Source organism: Sinohyriopsis cumingii, chromosome 2, assembly GCF_028554795.1.
Source record: "Sinohyriopsis cumingii isolate HCF-2022 chromosome 2, ASM2855479v2, whole genome shotgun sequence".
NCBI lineage: Eukaryota > Metazoa > Mollusca > Bivalvia > Unionida > Unionidae > Sinohyriopsis > Sinohyriopsis cumingii.
The window spans coordinates 83,765,103-83,791,907 of NC_142962.1; the positions used below are offsets into that span (position 1 = coordinate 83,765,103).

Genomic DNA, 26,805 nt, shown 5'->3' on the forward strand with positions numbered 1-26,805 from the left:
ACACTGACCCACTAGAAGTTATTTGCAAACTTTCTCACATAATCACATTGGCCAAACCTGAGACTTGAACCCAAACAGGCAGATTTAAGATGTAAGTGATTTGCAAGAGTGAGCACTTTAGACCACAGGGCCATCCCACCTCCACCCCTTAATGTAAATAAGGTTTAAATAGATGGATAAGAACAGGTCGAAAGCTGCAGGGTGCCTTGCCTGTTCTAATGATTACCCATTTACATACCACTCAGAGCAACAGTATAAATATCTAGGTGTAAATATTACAATTTTAAAATTGAATAAACCTATAATGTATTCCAACAATCAACTCCACCAGATGCATGATTATATGAAGCAACTTTTTAGACATGAATAAAGAATAGTATAATACAGATTGAAAAATGTTTTATTCTACTGAGATTCAAACCAGTATATATGAGTTACGGCACCCATTGCATTGTCTACACATGCCAACTATTATATATATATATATATATATATATATATATATATATATATATATATATATATATATATATATATATATATATATATATATATATATCCCTTGACCAAGCACACATCCTAAAACAAGAATGTCACAAAGTTGCTGATATAGATATTCATGCGTAGAACACACACCCACATATCTACCCAGTAATTAATTATCATCTAAGTACACTGTCACTCCGAAGTCCTACCAGAGTGGAAAATGCTATCACTGGACAGTACAGGATGATGCATGACACTATGAAGTGAATTTACAGACATGGAAAAAGAATACAGGCTAAAAGATTTTTCATTTGTACTCCACCTAGATTTGAACCTAGATCCACAAATTATGGCAACCATCACATTGCCTGCACACACCCATACTCCAACAACAAACAAACATCACCAAAAATAATTAATTTTTTTTCCAAGTTCACAGTCAACCCAGATTCCATTGACAGAAATCAAGATATTAACAGATTATTATAGTCAGTTACAAGTGTGTATATATATATATATATATATATATATATATATATATATATATATATATATATATATATATATATATAATACAGAAAGGTAGCTCATCATGAGCTAGAAAGAACTAGTTACTTTTGTAAGCAGATTTAGGTAAGAGGTGTTTGGTTTTAAGGTTGTAAGGTATAGTACTTACAGAGATGCATCCAGTTATCAAGCTGCAGAACTCTAAAATGATCTCTACAGACGAAATTAATTCTAACCGTAAAATATCAATAAAGTCGGATAAGCATGAAATATAGGTCAAAGAGACCTATTTTTGCAATAATGGTGAAGTAATTATTAAGGTGCTTCACGACATCAGGTTCATTAGTCTTGGTAGGAAAGATCACATGTAGCATGCCAGAACCCAGTGACTTAACAAAAGCCAGTATAAGGTGAAATATGGGTCATAGTGACATTTCATTTATCTTAAGGATGTGTCACTAACATAGGTGCATTGAAACCAGTCAACTGTGTGCAGATCATGTGACATGCAAGCTGATAGCTTTTGTATTGACACTTTCTCTTGACCTGGTACCAACATGTCGGAAATGTACATATATTTCTAATTCAGATCTTTCCGTGATTTTCTCCCCCCAAAACCCAACAAAAAACAAGGAAAATGAATGCTTGATTTTATCAGGTTTCTAATTTTATTTTTAATATGAGATTTTCATTCTGATCTATGTATTACAATTGCATTATACTTCATCTTTGACATCATTTTTGTATTATCACATTTAAATCAAGTTTATACCTCACCCACTTCTGAAAATTGTCATTATTTCATGTTTTTATTCAGTGATTTAGTTTAACTATTCCTCCTTTGACCTAATATTAAAATTATCACTATACAACATGTTTGTTACATTTTTAAAAAGAACATTTACTCACAATTCAAAACAATTAAAAATTTAGGCCTAATTAGCAAAGCCAGTAATGGCTGTTTCCATGGCAATGTACTACTAAGTGCGACAGAACAGTACAAACACTAAACAGAGGTCAAGTCAGCAGCCTAGCTGAATTCAACCAGTTTTATGCTGAACCATGTGTTACGTATGGATGAATTAAAAATGTTTTTATATCAAATTATAATATTCTAAGTTATTTCATGCCAATGTACACGGAAGGAAACAACAAACAACCTTCTTTCAGATGAGTCACAAATGACAAATTATACATTCAATTTTCATTTAAACATTTGCTACAATGAAATATTCATGTTCTGTCTAAACTTGATGAGATCAGATGTGTTCAAGGGTAATGTTTATCTTTATTACCAAATATTCAATTTTTGACTTGGCATTATCATGTAATAGACATGCATGTTTACCTGTAATGTGTCAGAAAATGACGTACATATGCCATGTTTAAACAGTGATATTTATATGTACGAAAATGTGTATAAGATTTAAAAATAAGTAAGACAATATTAAAAATGAAGAATAGAGTTATATCCCCGATGCATTCTTCTCACTGACCCAATGGTTAATGATCATACTATGACCAGTGTTGGAAGTCAAAGAGATGATTTTTAAAATCACATATTCGCTACTACAAAAATAATGGCTGAACAAGATCTAGATTGTTTTAACATGAGTCGACAGTACTATAAAGAATATTACATTTCAACCAAGCAGTTTAGGAGACAGCATAATAGACAGAGAGACTGGTATCATGTATCATCCCCGATGATGACATACATTCCAAAACAAAAATTATTTTATTTGGTTTGGCATTTAAGGTACATCAGCACAAGAAGTATATAATGACCAGACAACTGGAGTAGCATGTCTGCCCAAGGATGCACCATGGTAATCAACCAGTCACTAGTCCAACAAACCAATTTCTGAACCACAGGCAGCCCCTGCCTCCATTGGTAACTTCTTATGACATAGGTAATGCAAATTAGGACAACTCTACATCTGCTAGCCAACAGGGAGAAGCAAACATTTCTCTACTAAAGTACACTTACACATAACATGTTGATAATTAACCTTTAGACATTAGTAATTAACCTTAGGAATGTTTTGGGCATGAAATGTTACATTTTTGGAGCATAAACTAATCCTGGTCATCGATGTCCACAATGCAATCAGTGAGAGTTTGCTTATGTTAGTAAAAATAAATATATCAGAGGTTCTCAGCCAAAAATAAAAGACACACTCATCGATTTAATTTAAAAAGTTTTATTATAGAACATGACCAGTTAGATTATACATGTCTTACTCCCATGGACTAAAAGGAAGCAATACCTGTCCCAAATATAAAAAGCCACAAGAAACGGAAAGAAAATGCAGTATCATTAAATTAGTACTAGTAATAGTAACAATACTATTAGTATTGGGATACTATTGAAAGGGTAAGGGTCATTGAATAATGGCTTTAAGGAATTATCTGATTCACGCCGAAATTCACCTGATGCCATTGTTAAAAACATGCATTTAAAATTAAACTTTGCATGTTCTAATGTTGAAGAGTGACTCAGATTTTGAGGTTGTATTTTAATCTGTAGGAACATGAAAGCATTGAATACCATTATCACTGAGATTGATCTCATTCCCTGTTCAGGAAAATACTAACAAATAGAGATAAAGCCCTAATGTGCAAAATAGTACCATGTTTTTTGCCAATGATTTCTCAATGAGTATAATAGGTGAAAACCAAACCACACTGCTGTTTACTTGAAAACGTCATGGTGTATGCAGTTTGAATTTGATATTGTCAGAATCTACATTATGTTTTTATCAACCAGCAAGTGCAAAATCAATTTCAATGGCCAATTTTAAGCTTCATCCCTCAATAATGCCAAAAAATGTACTGTACTTAAACAATTTTATTTCATAAATGGTAAATTTTAAATTTCTTTGCATAAACTTTTAGATATGGAATTTAACTGAACAATGCAATATGGTGAAGCCTTTTTCTCCTATTTTACTAAACTAACGCCATTTTTGGTAAGAAAAGTTTCCCAAATGGTCACTGTTTTTAATATCAGTCAGTGATAACAGAATTCTATCAAACTTCTCAGGAAATATTTATGTTTGTGAACTTATGAATTATTTAGACCTGTCTTGTAAACACCTGATCAAAAGGCATAAAAACAATTCTGCAAAAGTAAACAAAACATATGCCATAAAAATAAAATCATTACTTTTATTATTGATACTGATGGAATTTCCACTTCTGAGTAAAGAAACCTTATCTTTCACTCAGGACATCATGATTCATGACAATTTCATGTTTTTCCACTAAACAATGATAAATAATAACATAATAACAGTATCCATGACAACAATGTAGATATGCTCTCTCTTTCTCTCTCTCTCTCTCTCTCTCTCTCTATATATATATACACACACACACACACACACACACATTTGGCATTAAAACCAAAAATATTTATATGTTTTACCACAGAATACTCTTTTGCAAAAGATAACATGACACTTGATTTTATTTTGATTTTGATAATATCTTTATTTGGTTTTGGAAATAAAATGTCTATGCAAAAATTAATGGCATCATTCAAGTTATATTGACAAGTAAACCCTTCCACGTATTCTTTTGAACAACAGTTCAAAACTGAGCCTGCTAACTTAAATTCAGTGGTCAACAGGAAGTGTATTGATTCAAAGAGAACAATCTCCAAGTGAAAATATTGTTGCAGACTGGCAAATGATGAAATTCAGAAGCAGGAATGTCAATTACACATTTTGTTTGCTTTGAATTTTCTGGAACAGTGAAGAATGGTCTTCATGTGAAGCAAATTTCCAGCAGTATCTTTCATTATGACCTTGGGTGGCTGAGTGGTCTAAAGTGTGCTCCATTACGAATCACTGCCATCTCACCTCTGTCTGCATGGGTTCGAGTTTCAGATTCGGCTAATGTGGGTATGTGAGAAAGCTTGCCAGTAGCTTCTCGTGGGTCGGTGGTTCTTTCCGGATTCTTCCTCCACCATTAATACTGGCCGCCATGTATAGCCTATCGTGTGCTGAAAAATGGCATTAAATCCTACAACAGCAACAGCATTATGTCAGCTTAAAGTTTGTAGTTCTCTTACTTATTAAAAGATCACTAATTGAACTCAAATAATATGCTTATTACTACTAGATTTGAATATTGATCTTACTGTTTAATTCTTGTAAAAGATGTATGTATTCAATAAAAACTAAATACTATAGTTGTTTTTTTTTGTTTTTGCTCATGTGAGCCAGATGCGGCTCATGTGAGGAAAATCTTGCTCATGTTGCTCATGTCAGCAAAATCTCGCTCACGTGAGCAGATCTTGCTCATAAGCATGCCATTTTCACATGAACAGACTTGTTCACATGTGATTTTCTTATTAGAATCTATTTGCTCACGTGAGTTCTACCTAATTTGCATGTTAAATTGCACATAAGACTAACCTGAGTTAGAATCTCTCACATGAGAATCTCGTGTGCAGTAGGGTAGGCAGTTTTGGTATGGGTACGTTATGAGAATGTGTGCCTGTGACACATTTTGCTCCTGATAAGCTTACAACAGTACTACTATATGTAAATAATCTGGTCAAGCACATGTCAAGAATTTAGCAGTTAAAATCCATTCAAAGTGAGTTGTACTGGTTTTATTAAAGTTGATTGATCTAGGGTTTAACGCCATTTTTCAGCACAAGATAGGCTATACATGGCGGCCAGTATAACTGGTGGAGGAAGAACCCTGGAAAACCCAGGGAAGAACCACCGACCCACGAGAAGCTACTGGCAGGCTTTCCCACGTACCCACGCTAGCCGAGCCTTGGACTCGAACCCACGCAGACAGAGGTGAGATGGCAGTGATCCGGAACGGTGAGCGCTTTAGACCACTCGGCCACTCGGGGCCCCTTTATTAAAGTAAAACTGAGATTAAAGATAAAATTTTGTTTCAGTTTTCAAGTACACTGGGGTTTTGGTTTACTGGAGAAAAATGATTATATTAAATATCCCACTAAAATGATTAATTTCTGTGTTGAAGGTATTCTGGTATAGAGCATCGATGGTTGTGGTTTAAGGAGTTTCAGTATATATATATATATATATATATATATATATATATATATATATATATATATATATATATATATATATAGAGAGAGAGAGAGAGAGAGAGAGAGAGAGAAAGAGAGAGAGTTGGTACCTGCATACAAATTGATCATGTTTCATGTTGATTAACTTCGAAAACTCAAACTGCCTACAGTCACATACCATAGATCACTTAAAATCATATATTGGTTGCAACCATACAAGTACCATATAAAACTTTTGTCAAGTTTGCAGATTCTCAGCATAGTGTTGCATTTATCAAGGACTAGAGTATTGGAACTAAGCTGTGTGATTAGCAGAATGGCTGGTTTATCCTTGTTTTGAGATGATCCTTTGTCTATAATATAATACTGTACTGAAAATCAAGTTTGATATTTTCCTACATAAATATATAACCATATTGCTATAAAATTTATTCGGCATTATGGTTCTAAACTGAATAATGCTATACGTGGCAGTTTTTGTTGCCTTAAGCTTAATTCTAAAACATAATATGATCAAACTAAATTTAACATGAGAGGACAAACACCCCTTGCCCATATAAATGTTGCAAAATATCTAAAAACACCTTTCATGTTCATGATGAAATTCAAAGACAATGAAAGTCTATTACATGATATTTTCTTTTTTATTTTAATTACTGAAACAAAACAAGAGTAGCATATGCAAGATTTCAGTAGCATATTTAAGGTACTCTTGACGAAGAGAATCAGCATCAAAACTCATCGAACCACTGGTTTTTAAATTTATTAATATTATCATTAATCTTGTGAAATGTACAAATTCATTAGGGTCCCTGAGTGGCGGAGTGGTCTAAAACACTCTCCATTATGGATCATTGCCAATATCTCACCTCTGTCTGCGTGGGTTCGAGTCTTGGATTCAGCCATTGTGGGTATCTGAGAAAGTTTGCCAGTAGCTTCTCATAAGTCAGTGGTTCTTTCCGGGGTTTTCCTGGTTTCTTACCCACCATTAATACTGGCCGCCATGTATAGCCTATCATGCACTGAAAAATGGCGTTAAACCCTACAACAACAACAACAACAACAAATTCATTATCTCCATGTGCAATTTCTTTCTTTATCAAGTCAGCCAATACTTAATGTTCATGGGGGGTTTGGGGAGGTGGTTGTGGGTATTTTCCTTTTTCTTTCATTTTTTAACATTTACTTGAATTAAGTATCTCATAACAATGACTTTACCATATTTCAGCAATGTGTTGCTGACCAGTCACATTACCCACATCATTGGCTGGGGGAGAGCATTTTCTAGTCTCTTGAATAAAGTCTTTCCAAAATGAATTAAGATCTTTACTGTTTAACTTCTTGGCATAGAAGTCATCCATGTATTTAGTGTCTTCCATCTCACATAATCTTAAGGCATACTTAAACTGGGCCCTGCATTTCATCATCATCTCACATACAAAAACATACCTATGCTTACTGTTATCATGCCATAAGATGCAATAATCCCTACCTTCTTTATGCAAATCTTTTATAATCAATCCATCCCGGTATCACATAATTTTTAGAACTGACAATGCGGGCAACAGTATTAATAGCATCTGCTAGGACTTTTACAACAGCATGCTACAATATATCAATAGCCTACCTATCATCACCATGAAAACAATTTACAACAGTGTATAACACAGCTTAATATAGCGATAATACACAATGAGTAATTTGTCACTAATCCATGCCCAGGAATGAAATGTGTGACCCATGCATCCTTGATTTGTATATAGGTCAGCATTTCAAAAATGCATGTTAACCTATCACAGGATCTTCATCGTGAGTTTATATTTGAAGATATTTTGGATTAACATATGATCTGTTTGGATTTGTATACACTGGAAAGTTTAGTACTGACAAAAAAAATGAAGGTACAATCTGGGGAAAATAATTTTGTTCTGAATTACAAGTCATATGGATTAATGGGCTGACGGGCAGGTAGGCAAGTGTAATACTAAGTGCCAAATGTGTGTTCATGATAAAAGGCAAAAAAGGAAATAAAACTGGAATAAAAATGCAATGGAAGCATGAAATAGTGGTATTGGGTGAGAAACTATACAAATTCCTGAAAACACAAACATGTAAGAGGAAAATGAAAGGAAAAATATCAGTTCAAATCATCTGTAACACTTATCGCTTTGCAAATGTAAACAAATTAACACTCAGTAGTAACTGATACAAAAATTAAACATTTAAAACCCATCATAGCATGGATTTTTAAAAATAGTATCTTTAATTATAACTGCTGAAACCAGTTTAAAAAAGAATTACAAAATAGAGAATATTATTAGGTCATAGAAATTTTGTTCTTATATGATCGCTTAAAGAGCCTAATATAGTGTGACCCCACTATAACATGGTAGTTGGGAACCATAGAACCCAACCATGCTATAGACCAAACCATGTTATAAACAACCAGGTCAGACATTTGAAGAATGTGCACCAACAAATTTGCAGGGGTGGGTGGGGTAGGTAATAAATGTGGGCAGTAAAAAACATGCTTCATTGGCACAGTTACCATCTTAAATCAATGCATATCAAATGGTAAATACACCTGTAGTGAAAACAGAGACGGCATATATAATACTTTACTTTATTTAGAGAACCACATATTGGTACATATACGTGTATACTGTTTATATATACATATCTTATGAATAGAATGAACAGAGTATCAACACTGTGTACTCACCTGCAAATCTCATCACATACATTGAATCCACAATACAAGCAATTCCATCCAAAAAAAGCACACAGAGAGATTTAAAATGTTCAATAATTTTGTCACTGGTCATATATATAGATACGAATTTAGAGCATAAACATAGCACAATCATGTAACAAATGATGAAGCACATTTACTTTTCAGTATGTTCCAAGTCGATAATAATTTGCATTTCAAGCCGCCATTGGCAGCATTCGCAAGCACAAATATTTTCCCTGCAAAAAGGAAACTTTCACGACACAGCAAAAGTGTTCCAGTCATGTTGGAAAATGAAAAATTACATCAGATTCCATTGCTTTTATTTAAGTTTGGTACTGACTTCTTTGAAGAAAAGTTCTTTGTTTTTATTGAAGATTGTAGTTGTCTTTCTTTGATGAAAGGTGCATGCGTTACTGAAGTCATTGCTAAAGGACAGCTTTGGAGAACCAAACAAATGCCCATTTCTTATTGTGGTGGCAACATCAAATGATTGAGACCGATATTTTTTCCATTTGTTTGGTACATAAAATTCAGTGCTTCAAAGGTAATGTTTTCTTTGAAATTTCAGCAAAGTATTTTATCTGGATATATGTTTAAAAAAGGAATTGACTGTCGTTTGGTCAACTGTAGTTACAGTTCCTCCCTATCTAATGAATAGACCAACAAGTAAGATTTTTTTTTTTTTTTACATTTGTGGTAGTGGAGTGATGCTGCCTTCCACTCATGCATTACAAATTTAACAAAGGGTCAATGCACAGGTGTTCTGGTCAGATGACAAGGATTAGTACAGAAAATGTGGGTGTTCTAAAGGATTTAATTCTGAGTGGAAAGAAGAGGAATATTACCTACCATCCACACACAACAGTCAATGTAAATATATTAATTACTAGCAAGTGTCCAAAAATCCAATGAAAGATAGATTACGAGATTATGCCTCGTCCGGCTGATCTCCGCAACCAGAAATGTCAACAACCAAAAAGCAGATATCTCACAACATAACAGTACTCATGCTCAATGTCAACATAAGTGGATTACAATATAACAATGCACTGTTAAGATGGTTTCTCAATATGGACAAAGAAATTGTTTATGTAACAATAGATAAATTTCAGTGCACCTCATATCAAGTTTGCTGCTTCCTTGCATAGGGCCTCTGAATTTCTCCACTCCAAACCAATGGTTGTATATACATATACAAGTTTAAATAGCCAACAATGTCACCAATAAAAAAAATTGCCTGACAGTTAATTTTGCTGCCAATAAGGAAAATAAAATCGCAGCTTGCGACGTTGGCAAAGCCCTATGCAATCTAGAATAAACTTTTTACACTTAATTTTTGTACTTTTAAGAAGAAAAATCTATTTTTTCGTGACATGAAAAATACATAAAAAATATCAGGAGCCACGCCACGATCATCTTGTATTATTCATGCATGATCTCTTCCCCAAAATGATAATTAACTTTGTACGTTTTTTTCATACTTGTAAGAAAGAAATTTGTTTCTCATGTGCGAGAAAAATACATATATATACAATTTTGGGAGCCACTTCACGACCATGTAATATTCGAATTCATGTTATAATGGTGCATGCTATAGCAGGGTCACACTGCATTTATTGATTTGTTTCCACTGTCACTCGTAATTTTAAGCTACACAAACCAACCACTGAAAATTGTCTTCAACATCTTTTCATTTGTTCAGTCAACTGAAATAAATGAGTTTGGCAATATCTATATTTTTATCTCTTTTAAATCTAATTTAAACAATACTATCTTTCCATTGAATAATTTCATTACTGCACAATATTCCATTTAAAGGTAAATTTTTGTGGCATTATATATTTGCACCATTTTAGCAATGGGATAAGAGATTGGTAAACTTTAAACACATGATGTACCAATGTCCACGGTGTCCATGATTTTAATAGTGTGCATCCTTAATTTAGATTGATTATTAAGACTAGGCTAGATGTGTAAATATGTCCTTGTTGGTCATAATGTACCAATGTCCACAATCTCCATGAGTTTGTCAATAGTGTGCATTCTTAGTTTGTATTGATAGTTCAGACTAGATGTGTATATACATCTTTGTTGTCAATGTCATTACAATGTCCATGGTCTCTGTGACTTTACCAATGGTGTGTGTCCTTAATTTGTATTGATAGTTCAGACTAGACTACATGTGTAAACATGACATCATTGGTCATGATGTACCAATGTCCATGGTCTCAATGATTTTGTTCACTGTGTGCATCCTTAGTTTGTATTGATAGTAGTGTGAGTCCTTTGTTCATACTAATCATTCAGACTAGATGTGTAAATATGTTCTCATTGTCCAAGATTTATGAATGTCCTCATTCTCTATGTTTTCTCAGTAATTGTGTGCATCCTCAGTTTGTATTTATATTTTTTCTGTTGGTGTGAATGTGTCTTCATTGTCCATTTTGTCTGCAGTATCTTTTTGGTCAACAGTTATGTGTATCCTTTGTATAAATATTTGATTATATATGTATAAAGATATCTTCTTCAACCATGATATACCACAGTCGATAGTCTTCATGAGTTTTGAAAATTATTGTTGTCTTTCATTTAAAGAATAGTACAGATGATCAGTGTAAAAGTGTTCAAATTCTTAGGTCAAAGTTAACAAAAAAGTCTTCAGATATATTAACTATTGTGAAACAATTAAATCAAATTCAGTCATAATACATGTACTGACAAAGAAAATCAGTTTCAGATTTCATGAATTATATAATGGTTTAATATTTAATGGAATAGGTTCATGTCATGTATAAACTGTTCTTGATATTATCAATATATGCACACTCACAATAGAACAATACATGTTTTGATACATGAGCATATTAACAATCTCAGTACTGTGCTTCTGTCTAAACATATCTACGAACAGTATGGAATCATCTGGCTGCCACATTGTTGTAGTAACAATTAAAGACTGATGCTATAATTAGAGAAGGGATAATCATAATGTGATCGGCCTTTTATTCTGGAAATGGTTAAAGATGTTTCTGAGATGAAAAAAAAGAACCACAATTACATCTGAGTGCACCAACCCTCTTAGTCTGAACAGTTCATGTATGGCTTAATAATGTTTCTCTTCATTTTCATTTCACAAGACAATGGGAGTCACAGCTGTCCATGACATTACATTGTCTACAGTTTCTATGTTATGATCAATAGTTATGTGTGTCCATAGTATGCATGGATTATACAGATTATTTGTGTAAACATGTGCATCCTTGCTTGCATGCTAATTTTCATATTCCTAAGAACTGATCATACAATTCCTTGATAGATCACCATTTACTATTAATTTACTGCCAGAAACTGTATTTCTTTCACTCTAAGATAGCCAGAACAAATGTTCTTGGTACATGGTTCCATACCCAAGTCCTCAATATCCACAAAATACAAGAATGTGCATGTGTGTGTTTTCTTAATTTTATGGGGTCTATTTATATTATCAGATTGATTTAATAATGACAAGCAGAGTCAGATACTGATAAATGCATTAACTCTATATACTATTTCTCTGCAGGAGAGAAGATAACACCTCTTGTCGTGGACAAGTCAAAAATAACAAACAACATTATGAACAAAGTTTGCAAGCTAAACCTGCCTTCAGAGGTCACATGTCTACAATGGCCACTTTTGCCTTTTCATATGAGTGGCTGTTGTAGACATGTTTGACTGTATATACAATATACCAATTTTTCTTAACATACTTGGAAATTCAGCTCTATGGTGATAAGAGAATTTCCACCAGAACAACAAGAAATGAAAAGCAACACTTTACACAGGTATTATGTTGCATGGTAAATGGAAAAAAGCTATGCCAAAATAGCAACTGTCTGAACGATGCTCGAGGATACATATGATCACAAAATTACAGCAGACTTCAGAACATTGTTTGGAGACCCGAAGAACAAAGACTACATTTGGGGGTTTGAACCAGCTGATATAACAAACTAAAAAGTGACTTGAAATTTTGTTAAGTCTTGGATTATTCTAATTTGTAATAGCTATCTGGGCTAGTACAAGGATATTTATGATATGTGAAAAGATCTTGTTGGGTGCTGTAACCAAAAGTGGTACAGGCCTTATCAGGCATTGAAACCAGACAACAGAATGGGATCACACAACTTTAATTCAATGGGATATAGCTTTATGATGCAAGAATATTATGAATCATAGTGTGACTTCTGAAGGAATTCTTGGAATTTTAGGTTGCATATTTTGAGCACACATCTTAAAATCTTTTCTCTTCCACCCCATCAATCACCTTTGTGTATAGTTCCCCAACTTAAATAATGTGCATGAATTGCTCCTTTCTAGATCTAACCATTACATCATGTTCTGTTGGTAAGTTAAATCATCACCACCATAATTTTGTTAGTTAGGTTCAAATTTAACATATTTTTGTATCTTATGTAACTCATATAGTATGATGGTCTCAGCTCTCAGATGGATTGTTTGGGTTTCATGGTAAAAAAAATTATATTCAGGTTTGAGTAGATTGGTATAATCAAGTCAGTTACCAATTTTTCAGAGGTAGAGTTTGATATTATATTAACATAATTTTGTTTCACTATAACTGTCGTCTGTGTAGTTTGAAGCAACAAATTGTTTTCCAGCATTCTTCCAAATGCTAACATTCTTTCTTTCCACCTTACTCTCTGGAACCTAATTTTTACCAAATATTTTAACAAATAGTTTTCCAGCATTCTTCCAAATGCTAACATTCTTTCTTTCCACCTTACTCTCTGGAACCTAATTTTTACCAAATATTAATGCTATAAAAATCTTATCACTCACATAAAATCCCCCTAGACAGCCTGCTATCCTCTGATAAACACTTCATCATAAAAATCTTATCACTCACATAAAATCCCCCTAGACAGCCTGCTATCCTCTGATAAACACTTCATCATAAAAATCTTATCACTCACATAAAATCCCCCTAGACAGCCTGCTATCCTCTGATAAACACTTCATCATAAAAATCTTATCACTCACATAAAATCCCCCTAGACAGCCTGCTATCCTCTGATAAACACTTCATCATAAAAATCTTATCACTCACATAAAATCCCCCTAGACAGCCTGCTATCCTCTGATAAACACTTCATCATAAAAATCTTATCACTCACATAAAATCCCCCTAGACAGCCTGCTATCCTCTGATAAACACTTCATCATAAAAATCTTATCACTCACATAAAATCCCCCTAGACAGCCTGCTATCCTCTGATAAACACTTCATCATAAAAATCTTATCACTCACATAAAATCCCCCTAGACAGCCTGCTATCCTCTGATAAACACTTCATCATAACAAAAATTCATTATAAATAATATTTGTTTACTTGCTAATGTATATAAAAGACTTTATTTTGTTTCATTTTTAGCAATATCTTGTTGGATCTTTCTGACAGCAATTATAAACCTTGATTGATAAGCAGGTCACAGAAAAATGTTGCCATTTTTAATTGCAAAGTGGAGAAGGGGATGCCTGCTTATAACTGAATAGAATTATAAGTGAATATATTACAGCAGCTGCTAATTACTACAGGATGGATGGATAACACAATAGGTTAGCATTTATTTTGCTGAGCTGAGATTTCAAGCTTGATCCAAACAGCCTTGCAAGAGTAAATGGTTGCTATTTGGCGCTAACTCCATTATTTCCTCCACTTGAAAAGACTACTCAACACATGCAAGTGTGCCTTTGTGAGCCCTTATTCTTGTCTGACTAACTAGATTTGTTTTCAGTCAAAGCAAATTAAACCCCCATGTTATTAATGTTAGTACCTGAGAGCAGCAAATTTATTTTACCCTTTCTTCAGCAGGTCCAAGGCATCCTTGATATCTTTCACAAGGCCAAACACCTTCAAAAACTTTTCCATGAATTCCCCACCAAGACTCTTGACAACATTGAAAGGATTAAAGATATCATCAGTGATGGACTTCAGCTCTCCAATAATCTCTCTCCTCAAGTCCTCCTGTTGTGAATAATGAGATGTATTTCAGATGATGTATTAATATAAAGTAATAACAATTACCGTTATTGACTGCTTACAAAACCATTACTATGGAATACTCATAAATAACATTTTATTCAAAATAATCTTCATCATCCAAAACTTCTGTCTTAAAAAGTCTATTTAGAAATCACACTCTACGACATTCTTGCTCATGTAATTGCATGAGACAGCATGTGCATCTTTTATAAACAATCACTGTATCTTCAATAAATTCACCAAAAAGCTCTTGAGGGGTCTTTTTAATGTGAAACACATAAATCATATGTGAAAGTTAATTAGTGCTGAAACTAAAGTGGGTGACTGATAATCAGTAATTCTACCAAATGATGTAGAATAAATGACATAAAAACTCAAGCAAGGATTCATCAGTATCAAGCTGCATACCAGATTTGGCTGGAATCCAATACTGTAGTTCCAGTCTTACAAGGCCATCCATTTTGCAACAGAAAAGTGTTTTTTGAAGATGAGTGGCCTTTCAACAGAGGGACCACACAGATGTGAGTTATAATTACAGTCAAACCTGTCCTAACAGTCACTGAGTTCAGCGGTCATCTGGTCACAACAGCCATTCTAATTTCCACACACCCCCTTCTGGCAAATTTCTTATATAACTGTAATGTAATCAGCAGACACCCATTTTCCAAACTCTTTGGCCACATATTTCTTAACCAAGCAGTAGTTTCAACCTGCCTTCCACGGTCAACAACTATGTATTTCTTAACCAAGCAGTAGCTTTACCCAGCCTTCTGCTGTCAGCTTTCATGTGCTTCTTAATCAAGAACAGGTTTCACCTTTCGAGGTTACCAGAGCATATAGAGGTGACAGCTCCAAGTATGCAAATTAAACTTTTGTTTGATGAGCATGGCATGGTACATATAAAATTCAAATACAAGGGATTAATTAAGTATAAGCAAGATATAATCACCAATTTTGAGAACAATATTAATCCAGAGTGTAAGAGATTACACACTATAACAAAAAAATAATGATTAATGAACTATGCTAGAAATGGTTTCAAGATGCTATATCCCACATAATCATTGTATCAGGGTGAAAACAAATTTCCAAGTAAAGGTACACTGTACTAGTATATTTCTTTTGGTCTAGGTGCTACTAACAATAGCTCCAGGAAACTTCTTTTCATTCCTTAATCACTGAAGGTCACAACAAAAGTTGTTTGTCTTTTTATCTTGGTGAGTTTGAGCAATTGCTTACTCCATCAATTGTTTAAAGTGTTAACACCTGTTTTCATGCCCTAACAAAAAGTCAGTAGTGTGTTTCACAATTACAGGTAACTAAAATGGGGACGGAGATAAGCACAAAACTAAGATCAGTGACCTTTTTAAGACTTGGTTGTGATTTAATGTACATGATGGATTAAAGTGATGATACAGTATCCTTGTCTGAAACTTATTTCATTAAATTTTTTTATTTTTCTTGTTGCTAAATAGCTAAACTTAATACTATGTATCATGTTCACATAATACTACTTCTAATAGTAATACATGTGAAAAAATAATAATAATGTTATTCAGATAATAGTATATTTTTCATGAACCAAGTTTGAAAGCTCATCCTGCTTTCAGAGGTCACCTGTCTACAAAGGCCACATTTGCCTTTTCCCATGAGTGTCTGCTGTATACAGGTTTGATTGCACATATCATGTAAGCAAGATGTAAATCATTTTTAAATAAATAATATTTTTATTTAAAAACCATATGGTTGTTATGGAATCAATGTGATAAAACTTATATTCATTATTTTTAATATTTATAAGTAATGATCCAATGCAATAGAAAACCATTCAAAAACTTTGTCAATAAAAGTAGGGTACAAACATTTGTTTTTGACTACATGCATATAATAATACTGCTAGTAACCATTATTTGGAACTATATGGTAGTATGTAGCTGTGAGTATTAACTGTACCAGTGTCTCCAAATTCTCAATAAGCCAGTTCTGCTGCCAGCCATTGTTGTGTGTTCTTACAACTATCATTCTCCATTAATTTAATTTTCCCACTGCTGCAGAATGTATTGCTGACAATATATTTGAATCTTTCTGACATCAAAAATTTCTCATAAGTGATCACAGGACTTTGCCTCTTTTCATTTAGTTGAAGAACTAAGACTTTTCTTTCTAACTTTAAGTGATAAAGTCTGACTGCATTTTGCACATTTTGCAAAAACTTATTCCTTCATTTCCAACTATAAAACTGTGAAACAAATTTGCAGTTATTACATGAACGTTCTATGTTTACAAAACAAGTTAACCTGTGATCAAATTGTTTTAGTCTTTCAAAATACATTTCATCATCTATGAAAGAGAAATCAGAATGGCTAACAGACTATTTTTATAATGATAACCACATGGCACACTGATTTCAGATGAACAATACCACACTTCTCAGCTGTTAACCAAAGACTGAAATCCAGCAAATCATAGTCAAGTTAAACAAAAGGAAGAAGGATGCACAATCCAGGACTACAACTCCTGCAAACTACCTAATTAAGAGAGCTATTGTTGGAAAATGAAAGTGAGGATTCTGCGATATATGAGGGTAAACTGCACTCTTAATATCAGAACAGTACAAATGATGGTGACCTAAGCAATGATGACAGTACCCAGGCAAGAGAAGGGAAACAAATGCCTTTCTCTTACGAAGTAAAATCACTGGGCAAATCCAGCAAAAGTGTTGTTCTATGCCCATGGTAAGGCTGTGCTGACTTTAAAGTGGTCTGGTGACAGTCTGGGCTGTAGCCACTATACCTACCAGATTCTATTATTTACTCAGTGAAAATAGATCACATGGAGAGAAGCTTGAGACAGCCAACTGCATCTAATATGTCTCAAATCACCACATTCTGTTTGACTGCAAGGTGTGCAGTTCTCAGATAGCTCTGATTCCATGAGTTGAAATTTTTATGGTGCATGCTTCAACTTTTGAGATCTTGGAATATGCCACACATATTAATTACTTTAGCCATCATGCCTGAACTTGTATGGTTATATCCTCTTTTCCCAGCTCAACCAGTAAAAACACACACTGCAATACCCCTAACACATTTCTGTGTACAATGTGTAGTGTTTGAGTGCAAAGACTGGGTCCAGAATCACTGTCACCCTTGACTTGGAGCCTGCTGCTGCCAAAGTTGGACTGAGGATAAAATGTTTGCCTCTGAGTGTTATTCTGCATCCTATCCTTTTTGCCAGTGATTGTCTCTTCATTGCAGCTGAGACTGGTTTAGCCTGAAATTAGGTGCATAATGGTAAGGCAAACTGATGAGGTAGTTCTTGTTATGCCTGCTTATGTACTTCCTCCATTTTTCTGCAAAACAATAATGGCAAGCCAAAAGGTGCTTGCCATATAGCCAAGGATTTAGGGAAGAGGAGTGCAGGCAGGAGGCTTATCTCATAAAATCCAGGTTAGCTGAAGTTGTCAGGGCATATGCTATTGTGTGATCTTCAGCCAGGTTACTCACCTTGACAATGTAGGCTGTGGCTCTCCACTTATAACCAGTGCCTTCAGCCATCAAAAAGTTGTTACCAAAGCCAAATTTAGCATTGAAAAAGTAGTGACCATGTTTCACACTAACTTGGAAGTGGTGTGCAAGACATTTCTGTCCACCTTATAAAACATGGGTTGGTCATAATGACCACTGCATTGTTTTTGCCCATGGATGCAGCTCAACACTGACATTAGTGAAGACTGTGGAAGAAAACAGAAAGATGGCTGTTCATCCTCTTCTTTTGAATCCACTGAAGCTTTGACCTTATATGTCTGGTTTACAGCTGACAGAGCTGGCCAATTGGAAATCAGTAGAACTTTGTAGATTTCCTCCATGTTCACTTTAAGACTTATTCTGTACACTCCATGGTAGAATCAGTGTACTTTAAGTGCTCAAGGTTATTACTACACTCACTGTGGGAATTGTCAACATCTGAAACAAACATCCCTGGAGGCAGGCTCGAGGCCATGCCATCATCCCAATGTATAGTTTAAATATGTAGTTATTTTTTGGGGTAGGGGACTAATTTTAATTGTACAATACTTCCCTGTCACTATTGTTCAGCTTTACTTTTGTGTTGAAAAATCTCATCCATTCAATGCGAATACATCCTCCCATAGAGTGGAGAATTGTTAATAAGACATGGCCCATTAGTGCACCCAATGTGACCATGAGTAGAACAGTCATCTTTTTGACAGCTGACATTACACCAGGACATCAGAGCACGGTGGGAGGAAGGCAGTGGAAAATAGTAATGGGTAAGACTGAATAATTAAAATTAGTTCTACCCCACCCAAACAATTACATTTTAATAGCAGCAACAACTTACTAGTTGCTATTGCACAGCTGCATTTGTCATTTATTTAGTGGGTAGACTGATGTGCTGTACTGATAAAAAAAAAAAAAAAAAATGGAATGTACTCACCAACTGAGGCAGAGATCCACTTTACAAACTGTTGGTGTCCCTCTGGGCTAAATGTTGTGACACAACTATGGGTCACAGAAAAAATACATGCACTTTGTTGTGCTAACAAGCAGAGGGAGAATGAGAAGATAGTAAGAGATTGCCAAAATGCTGCCTTAATGACATCCTCCAAAGCAAAATGATTAAGATAGGACCACGAGGCAGTGACAGCTTGAAAATAATTGAAAATAATTCATTGAATGTCAATGCTCTCCTGACCTGAATGATGCAAGATGCAACACAGCAAAGAAACTCGTTCTGGTGGATAGATCACCTAAGATAAGCCAAGTGTTAAGGTGGTGAATGTGTAGACTGTAGTGTAGAGGTAACCCCTCTGTTGTAACAGAAGATCCCTCTGGTAGAGGTAGAACCGGGTTGATTGATCACTGAACCATGATCATTGGGTCAATAGTGGAAGTCGGAATTGTGTGGAAGGCATACATGAACAGAGGATCCCTTTGGAAGCTACATGTATCCAATGCCCATGCTCACTGTTCTGGGACTTCAGATATGTAAAAGGGAAGTTTTCTGCTGACCCTGGCTGCAAAAACAATTCCATTAGAGGCTTTCCCCAATAGCAAGAAAAGGGACTCTGTTATGGGGTTGTGAAAAGTCCATTTCATGAGAACCTGGATAGTCTGTCCACTAAAACATTCTTTCCCTGAATGTGGCGAATTTGGAGGGTAATGTTCCAGACCTCCATGAAATGAGAAGGGACATCAAAGATATGCTATGATGGACAAAATTGTCAGACAAGACAATGACTCATCAACCACTAAATTTGTTAATGGCTTTCATTTCTAGTTTGTTGATAGAGTGGGACTATTTCAGCTGTCAAATACAAAAATACCCAATCGGACACTACTGTTGTGAAAATGAAGGACCATACCAAAAAAGCTCATATGGTTTAACAGTCGGGCAAATTAAAAACAGAAACAAATGATTCATTCATCATTTACACATCTATATCTGATTAAAAATTTAATCTTATGTTTTCAGATTGGTTGTTTCTCTCACTAAGAAGGGAGACAAATATGATAACAAATGCCTAGCAGATAATAATACACAAAAGAACAGTGCCAGAATCTTGAACTTTAACTAAAGAAACATAAAGCTCATTTCTTTCTTAACTTTAATTCATGTTTATTATGAGTGTTACACCATCAATGTACAGCATGACCTGCTATAGCACACTCTGTTATAACATAAGTTTGGATATAACACGATCGTGGCATGGCTCCCGAAATTTCATATACATGTATTTTTCTCATATAAAAAAAAAAATCTTCCTTAAAAGTACAAAAGTTAATGTGTAAAAAGTTTATTATTATTTTGGGGAAGAGATCACTTATGAATTCTAATATAATATGATTATGGCATGGCTCCTGAAACCTCATGTATATGCATTTTTCTTGTAAAATAATTTTTTTTTCTTAAAAGTACACAAAAATAGCATGTAACAAGTTTATTCAGGGATCACACTGGGATTCACAAATGTCACAAATTTAGATTTTTTTCCTTAATGGTGACAAAATATACCAGCTGCAGATTTTCTTTTTTGTGACATTGTTGGCTATTTAAACTTGTTTACACAGTCTTGAGTTTGGAGTGGAGAAATTCAGAGGCACCATGAAAGTAAGCTGCAAACTTGATGTAAAATGCACTGAAATCTATCTATTGTTACAGAAATGAATCTTTTGTTTATATTGACAAACCATCTTAATAGTGAATTGTTATAATCATAATTAGCTGATGCTAGCATCTGGTCTGTGTACTGCATGCAGCAATACACTCCAATAGTTATGCTACTGGGACTAGCTACAATCAACCAACCTCTGAAGGTAGGAATAGTAATTGCTACAACAGACCAAATGACAGCTAATTCCTTTTTTTTAAAGTACCCAGAAAAAATAGTTTTGCTGAAACTTCAAAGAAAACTGATTACCTTTGAAACACCAATTGTTCTGTATAAATACTAAGCAAATGAGGGGCCCCGAGTGGCCGAGTGGTCTAAAGTGCTCTACATTACAGATCATTGCCATCTCACCTCTGTCTGCATGGGTTTGAGTCTAGGATTCAGCCAATGTGGGTATGTGAGAAAGCTTGCCAGTAGCTTCTCATGGGTCGGTGGTTCTACCCGTGATTTTCCCGGGTTCTTCCTCCACCATTAATACTGGCCGCCAAGCAAAGCCTATCGTGTGCTGAAAAATGGTGTTAAACCCCACAACAACAACAACAACTAAGCAAATAAAAAACAATTCAGTCTCAATCAGTGTTGTACAAGTATTTGATGTTGCTGTTCCAATAAGAAATAGGCATTTATTTAGTCCTCCAAAGCTGTTTTTTAGCAGTGACTTCAATAACACATGCACCCTTCATCAAAGAAAGCCAACAACAATCTTCAATAAAAACAAAGAACCTTCCATCAAAGGAAGTCAGCACCAAACTTAAATAAAAGCAATGGAATCTGATCAATTGTTGCATTTTCCAAAGTGACTGGAACATGTTTATTGTGCCCTGAAAGTTTCCTTTTTGGAGGATTTTTTATATAATGCTTATGGTTGCTACCAATGGAGCATAAAACGCAAATAAATTTTCCAATCTTTTTAAACCATAGATATCTGGCAGTCAAGTTACTTGAACATGGAGCATCTCACAATGATGTTTATTAAAGTTTTTAATTTGTTCACATGTTTTCATTTCCCTATGAATAGCCTCATCCTCTGTGTAACCTTGACAAGATGATGGCTGTCTTCAAAAAACCAAAATCAAGGCCAATTTAAGTTCAGGTACATGTAGCATGTAAAAAACTACAGCCACTGGCAACAATAGCATAGTGAATTATTTTGTGTCAAATGGATATACATCAAACGAGGACTACCATTTTTTATAAGAGTGTTATTTGTGCATTCTAAGCTAACCGGATATGACTAATACATTAATTTTATAACATGCAACCTATACTCGAATTCATGGATTTTTCATATACATGTACCTTACTCAATTGATTATGGATTGTACTACACAAATGTAAGTTGTCAATATGCAAATGTATTTCAGACTAGTTTGTCATTATTTCATCAAAAGCATGTTATTTTTGTATCCACTTTTATTACAACACCCTCCTTCCCCAGCCAACATAATTTTTGTACATTCATCATTTTCTTCAGCTAACTGACTTGGATGGTCATAACACAGTTTGAAATATAACACAGTCCAACCTCCATGTTATAGTGGGGTAACACTGTATTGTCACACTTATAATGCAATATGTATTGGGATATTTTAGCATTGGTGCAGAGACCAATGCAGTATATCATTGCTGAAAACATTATGTTGCCAATAAATATCAGTGTATCATTACACCTTTGCTATAGACATCCTCTATGCCATCAAAAACACACAATACAAGATGCTACGTTTTGCAGCATTAAATGATAATGATACCACACTCATGAATTTCAGAATCAAATGATTACTTGTGAATATTTTCCATTGCTAAACTTCTTGATAGGGTCCTCTCCTGGGTTCAGCTGCTCTTTTATCCATGCCTCTCCAGAGTTCTTTAAAGCCTTAAGAGCAGCTTCAGTCTTGTCTGATACTTCGTCTTTCACTTTCTTAAGATCCATCCAGTCAGGTGCTTCATGTAAACAATAATGATAGTATACATGAAAATGAAAACCAAATGTATGAAATCTTACAAATATCTTCAGGTTTTTAATGTAGCATTTGTTGAATCAAAATGTGTGTGTTATGTAACAAAAATGTGAAATACATATATGAACTATTTTGTCTGTAAAAAACCTCTTTCAATCTTCAGATAAGAAAAGGATGTCACACATTTTGGGACACTCAAAATGAACCAAATAACTCTAACATGTGGAAGCTATTAAATAAAAAGCATCCAGGAAAAATGAATAAATACAAAGAAGTAACTTTAGACAATTTAATCAATATTTGTGTTGCATGCATACCTACCTACCTTCTAGTGATGATATATAAGTCAACCAAATTTCATCACTTAATTACAAATGGCTTTAAAGATATAGTGAAAAAAGGAAATTATGGCAGAAACTTAAAATGTTGACTTTAACCTTGACCTTGAAGAGAGAATGCCAGTAAGATATGCAACACAACTACTAGTGAAGATATACAAGCATACAAGATTCCATCCTTTTGTCTCAAATGGCTTTAAGGTTAGAAAACTGAATGTGACAGATGGATGGAAACACAAAAGAAATTTCCTCTGCCCATTTTGGAAAGGTGGCATAGGGGAAAAATATGAACCACATGTTCACATCTTTTGGGACATCAAAACTGTTATATTATTGATCTTTTACATACAAAGTCAACCCATTACTGAGACTTCCCAATGCAAAAATTCTCATCATTCAAGATCAAAATTGAAACATATATTATGGCCTGCCATCTCTTAATGCAAGCCTTGCACAGATCATGAAATACATATACCATTTTGCATTCTGTTTGCATTTAGTATTCATCCCTTATGATTATAAATTCATCTGAACATGCATCAATGGCTTGGCTATCACACCATTACTAAGTGCCCAGTGTTTAACTGTTTTCATTTATTTCAAGTATGTGTAAACACCTTCTTTATCAATGGGAGCCACGAAACTAAACTCACAGGTTATTCATTCACATTCTTATCATAATCAGTGATTATACACTGCTCACCTCTAGTTTTAGCAGAAGAAATATACAGAAAGAGGACTATGGCCATATCTGTACATTTTCCAAGGGCTGTATTATTGCTTTTTTGTGTATAACAAGAGAGAACAGGCTTTGATCATTTTTATCATAAGAGGTGAGCTCTGCCATCACCACAGCTTGGGAAATGAATTTAGTCTACATAATCATAACAACACAAAAAGGTCAGATGAGTCCATGGAAAAAACATGGTTATGTGCTTGATAGCCACCTTTCCCAATACTACCATCTGGAGTTGTGTATATTCTTGTTTAGCTCAAAATGATGACTTAGGTTACAGATGGTGATGCTTTTACAATGCTCTTAATCAAAATGATGGTGGATTAAGGCAGATGATGCTTACACCAAGATTTTAGATAAAAATGATGGCAGATGATGCCATATGAGACATATGCAGTGATTTTAGATGAAAATGATTGGCAGGGACATAAAAAATACCTTCCCTGTCTGCATTTTAATTTAAGGTTACAAGAATAACCTCCTTTGGTTGCATTTATTTATAAGGTAACAAGAGTTACCACTCAAGCTTGCATCCATTGCATGCAAGTATTACATACTAAGCCTACATTCTATTGTTAGAAACACAAAACATGCAACTTTCTCTAACCACAAACCTGACAGTGCAGTATAGAACCTATTTATATAGGATCACAAGTCTTGTGTAATATTAACTGTCAAAATGTCTAGTATCCCACAAGGTTCACCATTCTGTCTTGGCATTTATGCTGGAGTGCGAACAAGATTGCAACAGAGGGTACAGCAGGATTTCCAGTGTGGCAGTTGCAGAAAGTTAGAAGGTTACAGAAGAACCTCCACAGGTATGAAATTGGCCTCAGAAAGCCATTCGCACTAGCAATGGGGACAGTACAGGCTCAATATGCTGAACTGAAGAGATGATAATAATAATGGATGTGGAAATTTTTTTGAGGCACAGCAGATGAAGCAGAAGGCAGCAGATTGTACTCAATTATGCCAACCACAGTTTTTAGGATTTGTCCATTTGCATCACATATAGCCAGAAAGAAGCTTTGGGAAACATTATTGGAGCCTGTCTTCAGAAAATATATCTGCATTGCTACAAGTGAGAAAGATATTGGCAAACACATTTGTATCAGAAATATAGACAGTTTCAGATACAGTCCAGATAGTGATATTGTAGACAGCAATAAAATGTTGCTTCTAGAATTCCTTTATCAGAGATGTTTGAAAGTTACCTATTATTTGCCTCAAATATTATCCTGTCTAGAGGTTTTTGTCATACAGTCTTCTTGTTAACACTATTTTTTGCAAGTGTTTGCTAAACCAAGTTGAATTCTATCCTGAGTATAACAACGAATTTCACAATAGAGACCCTGTCCAAGCATAACCAGTTTTACTTCATGTGAGAAGGAAAAATAGGTTGATGGAGACTGCAAAGTTGTTGGATCGCATGGCAAATTTTAAGGAGGCAGTGGTCTCTATTCTGAAAGGTTCCTCCTGTAGAAACATGATTAAAAATGGAAAGGTCTATAATTAGCTGAAAGTTTTCTCCCTTTTTCAAAACAAGGAGATGGCCAGAGACTGATTGTTTAATACCCGATCTATTGCAGCCTTAGGTAAATAGGAGTTTACCTCTTTCTTTAAATGTACCTTATTTGGATGGCATTGGGGTACTTAACAGAGGAGGATATTCCACAACTGAAACTAATATCCTCCTTTTATGATACAATGGACCTAACCATCATCCATTACACTCAATCTGACATCCAAAGGAAAGCTGATCGAGGGATAGATGGATGAAGAACAAGGGTTTGGAGAAGAAAGGACATCTTCGTATGACCTCTCTGGCAAACCCATCCAGTGGCTAATGTGTGAGAGGGAGGTTTAAAATACTACTTGGACTGGGCTGTGTGGCTTTAAAGAACCTGGCTGACAGCCCCTGGGAAGCCTTGGAGAGAATGAGACTCCCAAAGACAAAGTCTGTCTCCAGAGGAGCAACCCAAAGGAGGTTCTTGTAGTATTTGAGCAAGACCTTGGAAGTGTCCAGAACTGCATTCCTCTGAAAGTGGAGACACTCCACCAAAATTATCAAGGACAATGAAAGAACATGCTGAGATGTTTTAGTTATCGCTTCCATCAAACACAGAATCACAGCTAGGAAAATGATTCCTCCTTCAGCAAGCAGAGAAAGGTCAGCATAAGAGGCTTTGGAAAGCAGTCACTTAACCATTAGCTGTAAAGCCTAAAGTGTCTTAACTGAGAGATGTACTCAGGTCCCAGAAGAAATGCCAAAGGTCTCAACAGGGAGGGGGACTGTCCACCCCTCATACCTCTAGCCAGTTCCTGATCCATGGTAAACCTTAAGGAAAGCTCCCTGACCATGGCCAAGTGGGGAACAGTACTAAACATGTCTACAGACAGATTAAAAATTCTTATTATAAGGATGAATTTAATTCCATCCCAGAATAACAAGTCTCTCACTTATAAACATTTTAATTCATACTGACATCAAGAAATGGCATAGGTATAAGTGAAATGATCTGAAAAAGTCCTTTAGAAACGTGTGCTTTTATACAGGCATTTTGCTTCAGCAGATTTTGTTGTGATTAAGTGAAAGAATACAGTAACCATGAATTTAAAAATGTAACAAAATTTAATTGTTCTGTCAAAATAATGGGCACCATCCCCATTCCGTGAACATAAGTAAAAATTTAAGCATTTCATTTGCTGCAAAACCGTGAAGATTGACACCCATGAAAATAAATGAA

General features: G+C 34.8%; 1 protein-coding gene across 1 annotated transcript in view; it reads right to left on the minus strand.

The window, feature by feature from the left end:
* LOC149805296 (uncharacterized) overlaps positions 1-26,805 on the minus strand; it is a 174,025-nt gene that overhangs the window by 94,422 nt on the left and 52,798 nt on the right. Inside the window, exons 10-11 of the mRNA XM_089933924.1 lie at positions 22,807-22,967; positions 14,646-14,812 (exon numbers count right to left, since the gene is read on the minus strand). Coding sequence (XP_089790050.1) covers positions 14,646-14,812; positions 22,807-22,967 — 328 coding nt within the window. The remainder of the gene's footprint in view (positions 1-14,645; positions 14,813-22,806; positions 22,968-26,805) is intronic.